At 29.1% G+C, this 16,000-nt stretch overlaps 1 protein-coding gene across 2 annotated transcripts; it reads left to right on the plus strand.

Annotated features, from left to right (window-relative positions):
• Positions 1 to 316: 316 nt before the first annotated feature.
• LOC133301868 (large ribosomal subunit protein eL38z/eL38y-like) lies at positions 317 to 1,227 on the plus strand. Of its 2 annotated transcripts, none has more exons than XM_061501579.1 (3): positions 317 to 394; positions 634 to 817; positions 941 to 1,223. In XM_061501579.1, the coding sequence occupies exons 1-3, from the start codon at positions 392 to 394 to the stop codon at positions 961 to 963; spliced, it is 210 nt and encodes a 69-aa protein (XP_061357563.1). In that variant the 5' UTR covers positions 317 to 391; the 3' UTR covers positions 964 to 1,223. The 2 variants fall into 2 exon arrangements, with proteins under 2 accessions (XP_061357563.1, XP_061357562.1); XM_061501578.1 differs by having other exon boundaries at positions 357 to 433; positions 941 to 1,227.
• Positions 1,228 to 16,000: the final 14,773 nt, after the last annotated feature.

The raw sequence follows: 16,000 nt of genomic DNA on the forward strand, positions 1-16,000 counted from the left end.
TTTTTGAAAAATCACGTGTCGGGGTATCTGAGTTCAGCAACGTGTTTAGATCATCTTATATTCCTTTTCTTATGTTATGAAAAACAAAAATACAAAAAAAAAATAATAATAAAATTTAGTATTATTTACGTAAAGAAGGGATAATGATATCACTCAAACACGTGGAGAGCCACCTATTTTGTCACACAGACACAAAGCCCATATGAATTATTAAATGGGCTTACTTTGTGAGCAGTAAAGGGCTGGGCCGAAGGAAGGATAGTAGCGTCATTTAATTAGTATTTAGGGGTATTCATAGTCTAAGGGTTTAGTTTATGAACCCTAAATTCACAACTTCGCGGTGCGAGCGTGTGCCGATTCTTCTTTGGAGGGAATAACAGTGAAGCCAACAATGGTACTTCTAGATCTCTCTCTGTCTTCATCGATTCTTCATGTAAATGAAATGCGCTCTATTTTTAACCCTCACCACATTTATGTTGTGCAATAAGTAATCTTCATTTTAAAGTTTCTAAGATATGTTTTGTTTATATTTTATCTTTTTTTCTTTTTCTTGAATTCGCGTTTGTGCGTTGTGATATGATGGTTGGTACTCGTCTCTCAACTACTTTGTATCTGTTGTATATTTTTATGAAGCCGAAGCAAATTCATGAGATTAAGGATTTCCTACTCACAGCGCGGAGGAAGGATGCACGCTCTGTGAAAATCAAGAGGAGCAGGGATGTAGTGAAGTTCAAGGTGCGATGCTCAAAGTATCTATACACTCTTTGTGTGTTTGATCCTGAGAAGGCTGATAAGTTGAAGCAATCACTTCCTCCTGGTTAGTTTTTTGAGGAATATTCTTGCTGATTTGTTATTCTTATCTTGTAATATTCAAAAACTAGAAAGATTTGGACATATGAGTTTATGTCATGCGACTCACATTTATGATTCACTTTTGCAGGTTTGAGTGTGCAAGATCTGTAATTTTGTGACGGTAAAGGTGAATGATCGAGCTTTTGCTTTGGAGTTGTGCTTTACTCTCTTTTGTGTTTTAATGCTGTTTCAGTGTTGTTTAGCTAATTGATTAGAACTTTTTTTAATTTTAATTTAAAATCTTTCCAGTTGTTTCTTCATTATGCTTTTGAGCAAAGCTATTAGGGGTTTTCTGTATACGGTTATTATTCATCAAATTTGATCAATAGCAAGCTTTTATGAGTGAGAAAATACATTTAAGCCATTCTTATTCTCTTTCAACCCACACTTCCTTTTTGCGACATTATATTATTCTGCACTCCATACTTACAAAAACTACTGTTGTGTGTTTAGATTTATTTATCCATTACATTATTTTCTAGCCTCCTAGGCTTGTCATAAAATCTTCATGTACTTGTTGTAACAAAAGTTGCTTTTGGGTGGATGAGAGTAAGGAAGTGTTAGTAGTTATTCAGGGACACGTATCATAAGGATCAACAAATGGAACCCAAGACGTCCTTGTAAGGGTCTAATTTACAGTTGTCATCATTACGCTGATGAGTACCATAAATATGTTAATTAAATATTCTGGTTCCTCATCTTGATCTTAATGTCTTGGAACATTGACCAAATTGTCATATTTTTTTTTTAAAAAAATTTGTCTAAATACCACGCCAACAATATTTTGTACCAGATTGTTATGTGTTCAAATTCGCTATGACGTCCAAGTTCGCTATGACTGTTAACGAACTTGATTAGTCCACGTGGCACGTTCCCATTAGCGTACCAAGTTCGCTTCTAGTTATAGCGAATTTAGTTTATTCAACTTTTTTCTTGTACAATGTGCACTAATAAGAACGAAGGCTACGAAGTTCGTTACGACTGGCAGGGAACTTGGTACGCTAATAAGAATATGTCACGTGATCTAATCAAGTTTACTATGATTGGTAGCGAGATTGGACACATGACAGTTTTATAAAAAATATTGTTCGCGTGGCATTTTCAAAAATGGCATTAATATCTTCCTCTTCTTGTTTGGACTTTGGTATCCCTTAACGGAAAGTATTTTTCTACTTCCTATCTTTATTGTTGGCCTTTCTGTCTCTCTCCTTTTGGTTCCATATCCAATAGTGTGGCTTCTAAGCTCCTCAATGGTTATGTATGGTGGCTGAGATCCCTTCTCATTTGCTGTGTAGCTTTCCGAGTTGTATCAGTACTAAATCGTACCAGTTCTCCTCATGCTTACAGCTTACATTGAACCTCAGCTCCTTAATTTGTTGATAACCTATGCAATCATAGAAATTGAACAGCTTAGCCCAAGACTCAGGTTGATATGCTCTCGTTGCTTAGACAACAGAGGTGGTCTCACTATTTGGGATTAAATAGAGCAATCAATTTAACTACCCTTTGAGAGCGAGGTTGTCAATTTAACTGGCTAAATCTCAAGTCGCGTTGAATTAATTGGAAATTGATGTCCTGTATGGAATGACAAAATGGTAGAGAAGCTATACTACATAACCAGTAACAAACTCCATTCGCTGAAGCCAGTGATGCGATGTTTATAACATTTCCATGTTTTGAAGGAGCGTTGTTGCTCGGTGTATAAAATAGTGCAAAATTGTTTTTGACTTTTGGTAACAAGCTATATAAACGAATTATTCTAGCCAAAACCAAAAACTCGGGTATTGAAAATATGGATCTATAGAAGTTTTACCGGTTGAAGATACAAATTAGAAAGGACTATGGACAAAAAAAAATATGGGTTGGGCATTAACAAAGCTGGTTTAGAATTCCATTATTTCCAACTATTTTCAAAATTACAAGCGTTTGTAGGGGCATGTTTGGTGTGATGTATAAAGCTTAATAGTATAAGTTTATACTATATGTTATGACATTTTTAGTTGTTTGGTGTGACCATCAAGGAAGCACGAATATTCCAAAAAACAGGGAGTGTCGTGTCCGACACGCGGTCAACATTCCCGACACGCGGTCAACATTCCCGACACGTTGATCATTTCGACACGCGAATTTGACTGTGTCTGACACGTCCCGACACGGTCAAATGGCATTTTCACAAAAAAAAATTATTTAAAAAAATAAAAAAATAAATAATTGAAATATATTAATAAAGCTTCCACCTGATTATATCAATTTTATTTTATTTTTTCTTAAGTAGATAAGAGATCATCTCAGTATCATTGTTGTCAATTCCTATTACGCTCTTGTTGTATCTCCTTCTCTCTGATCTTTCTCTCTCTAATTTGATTTGATCTCTCTATCTGATATTATCTCTCTCTTATCTCAGTTCCTGTTTTTTTTATTAAAGCTTCCACCTTTATAACGTGATTATAGGTATTATTAATTTAGTTTCATTTTTTTATTAAAATTAGTGAATATTAAATGAAATATACAATATATAAATTAAAAATATTATTTAATATTAAAATGTGTCCCAACGTGTCGAAATTCATATTTTTTTGTCGTATCGGTGCTACATAGGTGACCAGTATAGTATAAGTTTATACAACAGGACTCCTTTATACATCAAAATGATGTATAACTTAATCAGGCCTAGAAGGGTATGATTAGGCCTGATAAGGGATTGATGTATTAATCCATGTAATTCTTAAAAATCACTATATTATTTTAATATTAATATATTAAAATAAAAAATAATTTTTCAATATATAAATTTTAAAAATATTGGAGATTTTTATTTTTATAAAAATTATTATATTTTTTGGATACACTGATTAACAAATTTCCATAAAAATTAATATCATCTGATATATTTAGGAGAATTATATAAATTCATTCTTAAAAGATAATTTTGACAAAATTATTTATTTTTATCTTATTTAGTATTATATAGTGTATTACCAAACATTAGATAATTTAATCTTATACAATATATTATCTTATACAATATCATGTCAAATGCTAGATAGTATTAAAATTTAATCAGGTCTTATATAATCAGATCTTATATTATCAGGTCTTATATTATCATATTTTATCCTATACTATATACCAAATATACCCTAGAAATAAAACCTAATGGGGGAAAATCGCCTTACAAGTTTTTTATGTTTTTTAATGATCGAAAAGAATATTTCATGTTAATTGCTACAAGTGTCAAAAAACGCTCAGAGATGTCACAACAGACTTCGTAGGAAGACATTCGAATATGGAGTCGTTGATTTCGTTTTAGGGATGACACTGCGATGGCGCTTCGATTTTTCATCCCATATTGTTCTGTACAAATTGTTAAAACTACATGGCCTGATTGGTTGAAGTTCTAACTTTCAACATTAACATTAGGGGAGTAAATGAGTCTCATTTTAGCTTAAATCGACTAAGCTTATTTAAAATATTTTTAAGTTTAGTTTGACTTAAATTATAAATTTGACCTGATTTGTTTTAAAAAATGGTTCATTTTTTCTAAAGTTATTTTAGATAACTTTATTTAATGTTCATCGAAACGACATCATTTTGATGTAAAAATTATGGTGTGTTTATAATTTTAATTTATTTCAAGATTATAATTGTCTTTATCATTTTTTTCATTTCTAAAATGACGTCGTTTCGGTAAACATTAAACAAAGTTATCTAAAATAACATTAGATATTTTTTTCCCTTTTAAAAAATACAAAACTTGGTCTGTCATATCAAATATTCTAAAAAATATAAGTTATGAATATTTTGTTTCTTTTGTTTGTTCGAGTTTATGGAAAGTCGAAATAGTACAATAATTGAAGCCACACAATAATTAAATATTATTTTATTAAAAATAATAAAATATTATTTGGTTAAAAATTAATAAAATATTATTTTGTTAAAAATTAATAAAATATTATTTTATTAAAAATTAATACAATATTATTTATTAAAAAATATAAATGGAGCTTGAAGGCTCAGAGATTAGACTTTTTAAATAAACGCGTGGACTAATTTATAAAAAAGTTTTTTAACGAGTTTAAATCTGTATTATTTTTAAAATGAACGTAATTAGGACATATCAAATTAGCAGACTAGTCAATAGGCTCCTCCCTAACAAGTCGACTAGTTTATTTTACACCCCTAGTTAATATCATGCCCAAGTCTCAAAGACTTAAAGCTTAGTTGAAATGCTAATCAAAGTTGTCAATAGCAGTTAATCTTTACTACTATATGATATCAGTAAAATGATATGAAATAAGAGTTGTGTTTTATGGTAAGCTATATGATTGATAAACACAACGTGCAAGATTTATTATATTCTCAGGGGTGTTTGGTTTAGGGTAAATTTTATGAATAATAGGAAAATGTGATATATAGGGAAATGGAAGGAAAGTGAGATAGGTAGATAAATGTAAAAAAATATTGTTTGGTTGGAAAAAAAATTACCAGAAAAATTAAGTAACTTTTTAAAAATCTATGTTTGATTGTAAGTAAAATATAGATGGAGAAATTAGGTATGTTTACAAAAATAACCCTATTTTTACAATATTTTTACGGGGCATGCTACTTCACATTTAACCATATTCCTCTGTATCAATATCATCAATTCATCGATCATCTTCCTTCTTATTTGCTCAACCCTCTCCTCTCGAGGGCTTCTCCTGCTCTTTTTTTTTTTGTTTTTTATTTTGCTTTAATTTTATTTTTCTCATCTATCAATTAGTTAGGTTATTTATTCTCTTGTCTACTGGCTACTGCAACCCTAATCTCAATAGTCAAAGCTTTTCGTTCCCATCATCAACACAATCGCCCTTAAAGTTGAAGATAGAGCAACACCAACAGCAACAGAGATTAATGCAACATGCGATGATGCAACAATCACTCTATCATCACCCCGCTCTCATTTCACACCCTCAGGTTCCTTTTCTTTACTCTTTCATTACTATTTTTTATTTTTTAATTGAATCATGTGCATTACTCTAAATATGTATTTTTTCTTTCCCTGTTTTGTTAGTTCATACCCAGCAGCTGATAAATCATCGAGGAGGGTATAATGGGTGTCCAAGAAATGTGTCAACAGTAGCATACCCAGTTTTTCATAAAATTCCACCCTCAATTTTGGATTCTAAACAGTGCAGAAACATTGGTTTCTCACAGAAAGTTGGGAAAGATGGGGAAATTACATAGATGGAGATTTGGAGAAAATCTGTTGAAACAAACGTTGCTTTTCTAAAATCCTTACTTCATATAGATGGGAAAATGATGAAAAGAGCTAAACCAAACACCACCTCAGTTCATTATAAAAAAAACTCTACAAATAACTATAGAATGAGGCAATTATAAACTTTAATATTTAGCCTCAGACGTAACGTCGAGCCTACATTTTGTTGACACATTTAATGCTTAAATAGGCTTTAACGTAGATATCCATGCCAATAATGATAGTTTCAAAAAATATCCTGTCATAATTCTCTAAAAAGTGTCTTTTAAGGTAGTGTTTGTTTCGAGAGAACTAAAAATTTGTCCGTCAAAGTGCAGGTGGGATTGCTGAAACCCACGTTTGGTAGAAGCAATTCTGTATATTTGTCCGTCAATTGGCTTTGCATAGCAATCCACGAAAACAAGCAAAAACTTGCTAAAACACTGTTTACAAAGCCGTCTGATATGGTGGTATTTGTGTGAAAAGCGGATAAGTGAAAAAGTAGGATAAAAACCATTACAACTTTACCCCTCATTGTTAACCACACGTGACCAAATGATACTCGTGGACTCCCCCTTATTGTTTTTACAAGGATAGTTTTGTAATTTCATTAGGTTTTCTCATCAATATTTTATCTTCAACCAAACAAACATTCAGAAATTTAATTCAATTTTTCTGATAAAATTTTGCCAACCAAACAACTTTTTTAAAACTTTCCTATCTAACTCATTTTTCCTGCAGATCCCTAGTATGTACATTTCCCTAGTATTAAAAAATTTCTCCCCAACCAAACACTACCTAAGTCTAATTCGTATTAAAAAAAAAATCAATATAAGTTAAGGGATAGATTTTTCACCTACCCTACTTGGCTTTGTCTACCAATTTGTAATATCATTATATTATGATCTTAAAAAGAGAAAAAAAAATAATAAATATTAATTAAGATTCTAATTCAATGATATTGAAAAGTAATAAGTAATATAAATATTAAAAAAAATAGATAGAATAATTCATTACATAAATTTATGTAAGGCAACTAGAAAATTTCTTTTCAATCCGCATCATCATGCATTCTATAATAGTAATGAGAAAAGCTTATCCTCCGCTAAACCTTTACAACTTTACGCTTAATCTACAAGAATTTTTTTAGTACTACGATAGTCTATGTAGCACCGATATCGACACGGGACACGTGACACGATACAACATGACACTCCGATACGTTAATTCTAAAAAATGTTAGATTTCGACACGTTAGGACACGTTTTGATATTAAATAATATTTTTAGTTTATGTAGTGTATATTATATTTAATATTCAATAATTTAATAAAAAATGAATCTAAACTTATAATATTCATTAATTTTGCAAATAAACATAAGATATCCCAAATATTTATATTAAACTCAATAAAATAGTAATTGCAATTCAACGAATCTAATAGTTAGAACTAAAAAACTCAACGCAACGCAATCTTTGAGCCTTTTTTTGAATTTTTATAACGCGTGTTGGAGTGTCGGAGTGTCCGAAAGTGTCGGATACGACACGTCAAGATTTTTGAAGTGTCGGTGCTTCGTAGACGATAGTATTGAATTCGGTGCTTTTTTTTTCTTAAGGCTTTGTTTAGGAGTTGATTTTAGGAGGGGAACGAAAAGAAGTGAAGAGTTTTAATAAGTCTTTCTATTGTTTGTGAGTTTAAAAAAATGAGGGAAGGAAATTAGAGATTTTTGCAAAATCTTCCAAAATCTCTATCATCCTTAAAATTAAAGTTCCCCCAATTTGGAAGATTTGAAGAAAAAATATTAAAATTTACTTATTTATCCTTAGCACTAAAATATGAAAATTACATAAATGTGAATCATTTTTAAATGTGGAACTATTAGAAAAGTTTCAAATACCGACAGATATTTGACAAAAATCATATTATGTCGAAAATAGAGATGAAAAAATTTCCCTCAAAACTAGAGACGAAATTAAAGACGGAACAAGATTTTGTCATAATAATTAACATAAATTTTTGCGCGAAAAAAATGTAGTCAAAATTCTTGATAGAATCTAAATTAAATTCCATCAAAACACATTTCTATAAAAAAAAAATTGACAGAAAATAATTTTGTCAAATTTTTTTATGGAAAATATTTTCATCAAAATTTTCAAAGGAACGTATTTACAACGAAAATTTGAACAAAAATATTTACGTAAAAAATTTTGATGAAAAATATTTTTGTAAATATTCTGACAGAAATTTTTTTTTTCAAAATACTTTACGGAATCTAAATTCCCTCGAATCATTTCCCTCAATTTTTTTGAAAAAACAACATATCTATCGAAATTTTTGATGAAAAATATTTCCATCAAAAAATTTCACAGAACACATTTCAATCAAAAAAATTTGACGAAAATTTTGACGAAAAAAATTTCGACTGAAATTTTTTTCCTTCAAAATACTTTACCAAATTTTTGCAGAAAATATTAACATCAAAAAATTTTGACAAAAAAGATTCCATCAAAATTTTAATGAAACACAATTCCAATAAATTTTTTTGACAAAGAATATTTTCGAAAAAAGATTTTGACGAAAAATATTTATGTAAAAAATTTTGACAGTAAAAATATTCCGTCAAAATTCTTTACGCAATCTAAATTTTGTCGAAAGTTTCGAGAAAACATTTCCCTCAAAATTTTTGAAAAAAAAATTTCGTCAAAATTTTCGTCGGTACACATTTCCATCGAAAATTTTGGACGGAAAATATTGCGTCAAAATTTTTGAGGGAATTCTTTTTTTCGTCAAAAATATTTGAGAAATTATTTTCATCAAAACTTTTGACGGAAACTAAATTGCATTATAAATTTTGACAGAAAATTTATTTCTGGAAAAAATTTCGACAGATAAAATTTTTTTTCGCTTTTCAATGGAAAGTATTTTGACGAGAAAATACTTTGTTGATAGAATTTTGCTTTTTGCAATGTAGAAATTTCGTTGAAAATATGATATTTTTTAGTAGTGTGAAATGTACATAAATAATTTTGTTAGAAATTTTAATTTAAGTTGTAAAATATAATCATTATATTAATTTTTAAAAAAGGTTAAAATAGTAAAAGTATCTCATTATCTCGGAATAGTTACCAGAATGTAACATTTTGGCAAATTTTTTATCCAAATATCACGCGAACAGTATTTTTTACCAGACTGTCACGTGTCATAATTTGCTACCACGGGTAGCGAATTTCGTGGCCAATGATTTCGTGGCACGTGGTCATTTTGCAGACCAAATTTGCTACCTCTAGTAGCGAATTATGACACGTCAGTTTTTTCCTGCTAAAGTTGCCACTTGTCAAAAAATCATTGGCGAACATAATTTGCTACCTATCGTAGCGAATTATGCTTATGTGGCAGTTTGGTAAAAAGTACTGTTCGCGTGACGTTTGAATAAATTTTTTGCCAAAAGGTGGCATTTTTGTCATTGTTCCCATTAAGACTCCATTTTTTTCCCTTATAATTTTTTAACTCCCAAATAAGGGAAGAGAATACCCTCTAATCTCCTTCCCCTCCCTTCCCCTTTCTTTCCTTTCCCTCGGAACTCCTGAAGAAAGCCTTAAAAGAAATTTTTTTATCACATTTAAATCAAGGGAGAGGTTATGTGTTATTATTTTTTTTTCTTATTATTTGTTACTACTAAATCTTAACCGTTGATTTCCGTCAATTTAACAATTATAATTTATTAGAATTAATAAATATGATCCAATAAATTATAACCGTTAGATTGACGAAAATCAACAGTTAAAATTTGATAATAACAAATAATAAGAAAAAAAGATAATAAGTATAACATTTCCCTTAAATCAATACTTTTATCTTCATTTCCCTCTTGATGCTAACTTTTTATCTATTTTAAAATGACTGTAGCTATTACAGGAGCACCCAAAATTTGTTCCCTCGAGGAGTTTATAGTTAATTTTTTTTTTCACCACCTCTTACAATTAATTTTATTATTATTATATTTATTATTGTTATATTTAATGTACAACATAATTATATGCATTATTATATTAAATATATGGGGTAGAATATTATAATAACTAATTAGTGTTACTATCAATATTACTACTACCAATCAATTTTACTATTAGATCAATTATGTGGATCCAACGGTTATATTTATTTTCATCTTTGTATGGTTATGATTCCTCATATTAATATGAAAGCAAATATGGAGAATCATAACCATACAAAGGTGAAAATAAATATAAAATATTAAATATGGGAAATCATAACGATACAATGAAGAAAATAAATATAACAGTTGGATCAACATAATCGATCTAACAGCAGTAAGATTAATTGCTAGTAACATTAGTAATAACACTAATTGATTGTTACAATATCCTTCCCTAAATGTATTTTAAAAATTAAATAACAGGAAAGTAGTAATTAATTTAGTTAGCGAAAGTCTTTTATTCGTGATTAAGTTTAGCTTTTTCTCTCTTGTTTTTAGAAATATGTATATGCTCGAGAAGCGTTAGGTGAAATTAGTTCTTTTCATCTAAAAAAATAGCTCTTTTCTTCCTTCGCAAGTGCAGTCTATGTGTTTACAAATATTATTATGACTCAGCCGTTTATTATTAAAATTTAAAATGGTTTATCAAATTAAAGAAAAAATTAAGTAAGAAGATTTAAGTTAATTGTCAACCGTTAATCATAATATAAAATACTACTTCTAGGTTAAAATGCCAGTCGTTTAAGATTTTTGTACAAAAATTAAGAAAATGTAAATATCTTTAATTTTAAAAAAATTATTTTAAAGAAACTATCTTTTTATTTTATTAGTACTCTTTCATTTTAGGGATATTTGTCTCTTATGTTACGGAAATAACAAATTCTTATCTTGCTTAAGCATTGGAATATGGGTCTCATTTACAGTAAAAAAACAAAAACAAAAAAGTTGAATTGTGGAATTTGATGTAACTGCAGGAAAGAATGATTTTTTGCAATATCAGCAGAAAATCATTCCCCTTCATTTTATTTAATAAATATATTAAAGTATTTATTAACTACTCTTTCATTCAATGTTAATAAAATTGGCTAAGCGGAATTGACTCGGGAATAGGTAAATTTGTCCGGGTGAAGCAACGAATCAGTCATATGCATCATAACTGGTATGATCAGCGACCCAATCAAATTTTGTAAAAATCGGTGACCTGGTCCGTTCCCCAAAAAAAAAATGTCAAAAAAAAACATAATAGATGTATTTGAGTATTTTTTGCTTATTGATTTACAGAGGTTATAACATTAATATTATCTCAATCATGCGTTGTGCAGAAAATTTTGATTTGATTTATAGTTACATATGTCATTTACTGAACCCCGAAGCCCCATATCGTAACCATTGTAATAACATGTGATTTATTATTTTTTTATAATAAAATATTTGAAATTTTTATCATTTTTTTTTAGATATTTGAGTATGTTTATAATTTTTAATATAAATTATAGAATTACGTATAATTACTGGATCATGCAGTTCAACCCGTGATCCACCGGTTGAATTAGTGACTCAATACCTTAACCGGATTAATGACAGAGCCAGTTTTAATAACATTCCTCTCATTTCATAATTCTTTGTCATTTTATTTTTAAAATAATAAACAAAATGAAACAAATTTAGGAAATCAAATAATATTTTAAAATAACACGTGTCCAATTTTAAAGCTATATCTATGCGTCGGTGATGGGCCCACCGCACCCTCAAATTTTAACCTCATTGTTATCTTTTTTCATTTTCAGGGTAGTGAAGTACAAAATAAAAGGTCAATGCTTGGGGGAAAATGGGTTTTTTATATATATATATTTGACGAATTAATTTTAAAGTATTAAATATTTGTTCTTTCATGTTTACTATATTTTATTTCATGACATTTTTATTAAAATAATATAACATTTGCTCAAAAAAAAAATTACTACAATAACACTTTTAATGTTAAGAAACATAATTGAGACTTCGAGAGCTAGTAACATTTTCATGTGAATGGGCGATTGCTGATGACACGAAGATCTTTCTTGGTGAAGAACGTTGAGATTATGTGCTAATAAGTTGGATTCTTTTAATTATTTTAAACTTTTTTGGTTTTAAATAATCATTTGCTCTTCTAATGAGTGTGCCTTGGAAGCTTAAACTTGATATTTTATCTTACATTAACCTTTAGAGCAATTAATAATTTAATACTCGCAACCACCTCATCAACCACTTTAACTTGATTCATTATTTTACAAATTTCTGATTCTCTTTGTTTCTGCTGAAGTGAAACAATTTCATCGATACATAATCTTTATTAGGTAATCAATCACCAACACCAACCAAAAGCACCAGACCAATCGGCCAGCCATTTCTTTTTCAATGCTATTAGAATGCATCATGTTCAATTGAAAAGAGGGAAAACTTAACCTTGATTATGCCACTAATCATTCGACTTCCTTTATGAATTTTTTTACGGAGAAGGATGTATTTACAAACTTTTTTATAAATTTTTGCAAATTACACTATGTACTCCTGAGAGTACATAGTGTAATTTGTAAATTGAATTTTTTGCAATGGATAGTTGTAACTTCCGAAAATAGAATAGGGTCCATTTTATTACATAAAATACTCCTGAAAGTACATAGTGTAATTTGTAAGAGTTTGTAAACAAAATTTTTATAAATATAACCCTCCCTTTTATTAATCTAAAGAAAAAGTATATTTTTTAATACGATAGATAAAATTATCTCTAATAACTAAAAGTAATATTTATTGAAATTTAAGAAAAAATAATAAAAAAGCATTTCGAGATTTTTTTTTCCTCTTGCAATATGAATTTTATCAAGATGTCTTGTATTGTTTTAACCCACAAAATGACATAATTTTAAAATTGTATATAAAGAAACCCTTACTTAAATTGTGAAGATATTCTCAAAACACTGTTGCTTTTGAGAATATTTTTGTTTTTGAGCGAATTGGTATATAAAATGATTATTCAAAAAGGCTAGATAGGTGAGCTTTACCTTATTATATTAACATATATAATATGTTATCTTTTATTATTTTAAATTTGTTATTTCGTTATAAATTTATTAATCTACAAATTTAAGTTATATATTATTTTAAATGAAAATTCATTTGTTTAATTATTTTTCCAAGTTCGCATCATATATCTTTCGAAATAGTTATTTGACAAAAAACAAATATTAAAAGAAAAAAAAATATACGTGAAATATAAGGGAATGATCCATTTATAAATTTTTTTTATCGGTTGTCTAGCTATAGAAAAGTTGTTTATATAGTTTTTTTTTTCGGTACAGTACTACTCTTGTTCAGTATTAAAAAAAAAAAAAAAAAAAAAACTAACTATTCACACAAGCCTGATGAATTATGAGATAATTATTCTCGCTCATTAATATCTTTCAGGTAAAGGTTATATTTCAAATTTTTTGTTTACAAATTTTTACAAACTACACTAAGTATAACCGGTCATACTTCAATCAAAAGTGTATGACTGTTCATAGTTAGTATGATTTGTAAAAAAAATTGTAAATGGATCATTCTCTTATGTTTCACGTACATTCCTTTTTTCTTTTAATATTTGTTTTTTTTCGCTTAAATTAATCCTCATTTAAAGTTTTCATCTTAAACTTCGGTACAGAGAAATAACGATCTTTCACCACATGCTTTTAAGTTATATAGTGAAGGCATTAATTAGTGGGTGCAGGTGCACCATCCATTCTTTTCCTTTCTAGTAATTAAGGCTTAAAAGCACTTTCATTTCATTATAAAGCACAGGATAAAGATGTTGATGGCTAAATTTATTGAATTGTATTTTTATTTTTTCTTATTATATTTGAAGTAAAGGTGTAAAAAAATGTTTGGGCCAGGTTAGGCTTTGCCCTAATTAAGCTAGATATTTTTAGAATATTTTGAGTTTGGTTCGATTTATTAACTTAATTAAGACAAAATTATAAGCATGACTTGATTTATTTTTGAAAAATAAAAAACTGTGATCAAGGTCTAACATAACTTTAATTATAATAAATCAAATGTAAATTGCTTAATGAATTAAAACTTAAGAGTAGATAAGAATAATTGATTGTGCTGGATGTCCCTCCAACGGCTTGTTTGGAATTGCTTCGTAATGACTTGAGGAGAGTTAGTCTCCCAAGATTGTGCCCAGTATAAGGCTTTTTTTGATGTTGCTTTAGTTTTCATTGTATTTCAAAAAAAGATAAGAATAACTCCTATAACAACCAATTAGAATTTCCCAAAATATTTTCATTGAGAAATTAAAAAAAAAGATAAATATATCTTTGCAAATTCTGAATATTCAACTTAAAATATCATATATTATTTTAAATAGTAAAAAGATTATTAAATAATACTAAAAATTCAACCCCATCCGTCTTTAGTTACTTGAATATTCAATATTCTATAAGAGCTAAGTTACGGGAAAGGATTCTGCAAATTATATATAAAAAAATTATCGGCCGATTTATGGATTAATTGAGTAATCCAGTTATTGATTAATCCAGTTGAGCTGGGCACAATTATAAGATGATAGAATTCTTTCTACCAGATTTTTAATTGTATACCCAAAACTTAAACTCAAAATCATTGGTTAAACTAGAACAATCTCTTGTTAATTGATTTATATTTTGGTGGTTGGATTATATAATTCTTAGTCTATTTTTTATTTTCCTTAAGTGTTAAAAACAATATAATATTTATACCAACTTTATTTTTTTAATTTACCATTTTATCATTAGTTTTTCACCGTCTTTTTACTAGTTGTAACACCTCGTATATATTCGGTAATGTTTTCATACTATTGTATTAAGTTGCGTTTAATTAAAAATGCGGAATGTCTTTTTCTTTTCAATTATGACGTCATTATCATTACCAACTTGCTTAATTAATCAATTAAATAAAATCATGACGGTATGTAAATTGCAAAAAACATCTAACTGAAATACCTTATTAATTAAAATAACATAAGTATGTCTCTAGTCACGGAGCTACAACACGTAGACCGGACCAACTAGCAGTTTATACAACTCAACTCAAAAGTACTAACAACATGGTGGCATGGACAACTCCATGCTCACCCCAAATAAGGCAACAAAGCTCACATAAGTCTCAACTCAACAACAACATAAAGATAAAGGCGAAAAACATAAACATCATCCAATCCAGCCATGCCAGCATAATATGAACAGCACTAAACATCAACTAAGCTAGCTTTGGCCTCCTGCTGCCAGAGATATCAGTCCTCATACTACCTGAACCTGAAATAAGCATTCCCCAAACGTGGGGTAAGATCTCTAAAAAAGAAATCTCAGTAAGGAAATGGGTCCTCAAGGATCTTTCACCCCAAGCTCACTTACATGTGCAATATAAGTTCAAAAGCAATTTATCATCATCAGTTCTAAAATTGTGCAATGCAGCAGATAATCATGTCATGTGTGTCAATTATATTCTACTGGTCAGAGAAATGCAGGATTTATATACGCCAAATACCCACACATAGTGCAAGACGCCACTTGCATCCACCCTGGATCACCGTCTTGTATGACGCCACATACTCAGGTTTACCGTTAAGATGGAACAACACATGCATATTAAAAGCCATTACACATAAAGCTCAATAACATTTCAAATATCCAAAGCATGTAACACAACATGCATATAACCATACCCCCATGGAACATGGTGGAACCACAACATGGCTAAACCGAGGACACGAAAGCTTACCTCTTAAGCAATCAATCCAAGTCAAGTCCACACAAGCTCAATGTCCAAACACAGCAGATCACAATCTAATATGGACCAATAATAAATCAATAAACATGCACAACAAGCATACATCATAAAGACAACGCCTATC

This window comes from Gastrolobium bilobum, unplaced genomic scaffold, assembly GCF_033153095.1.
Source record: "Gastrolobium bilobum isolate Gb01-03AN ecotype WA unplaced genomic scaffold, APGP_CSIRO_Gbil_v1 utg42558, whole genome shotgun sequence".
Classification (NCBI taxonomy): Eukaryota; Viridiplantae; Streptophyta; class Magnoliopsida; order Fabales; family Fabaceae; genus Gastrolobium; species Gastrolobium bilobum.

Bases quoted from the DNA above. Each gene is read 5' to 3' on its own strand.
- LOC133301868 (XM_061501578.1), top strand. From the start codon at position 392: ATGGTACTTCTAGATCTCTCTCTGTCTTCATCGATTCTTCAT. The intron at 434-633 runs GTAAATGAAATG...ATTTTTATGAAG, and splicing joins TGTCTTCATCGATTCTTCAT to CCGAAGCAAATTCATGAGAT. The intron at 818-940 runs GTTAGTTTTTTG...TCACTTTTGCAG, and splicing joins GAAGCAATCACTTCCTCCTG to GTTTGAGTGTGCAAGATCTG.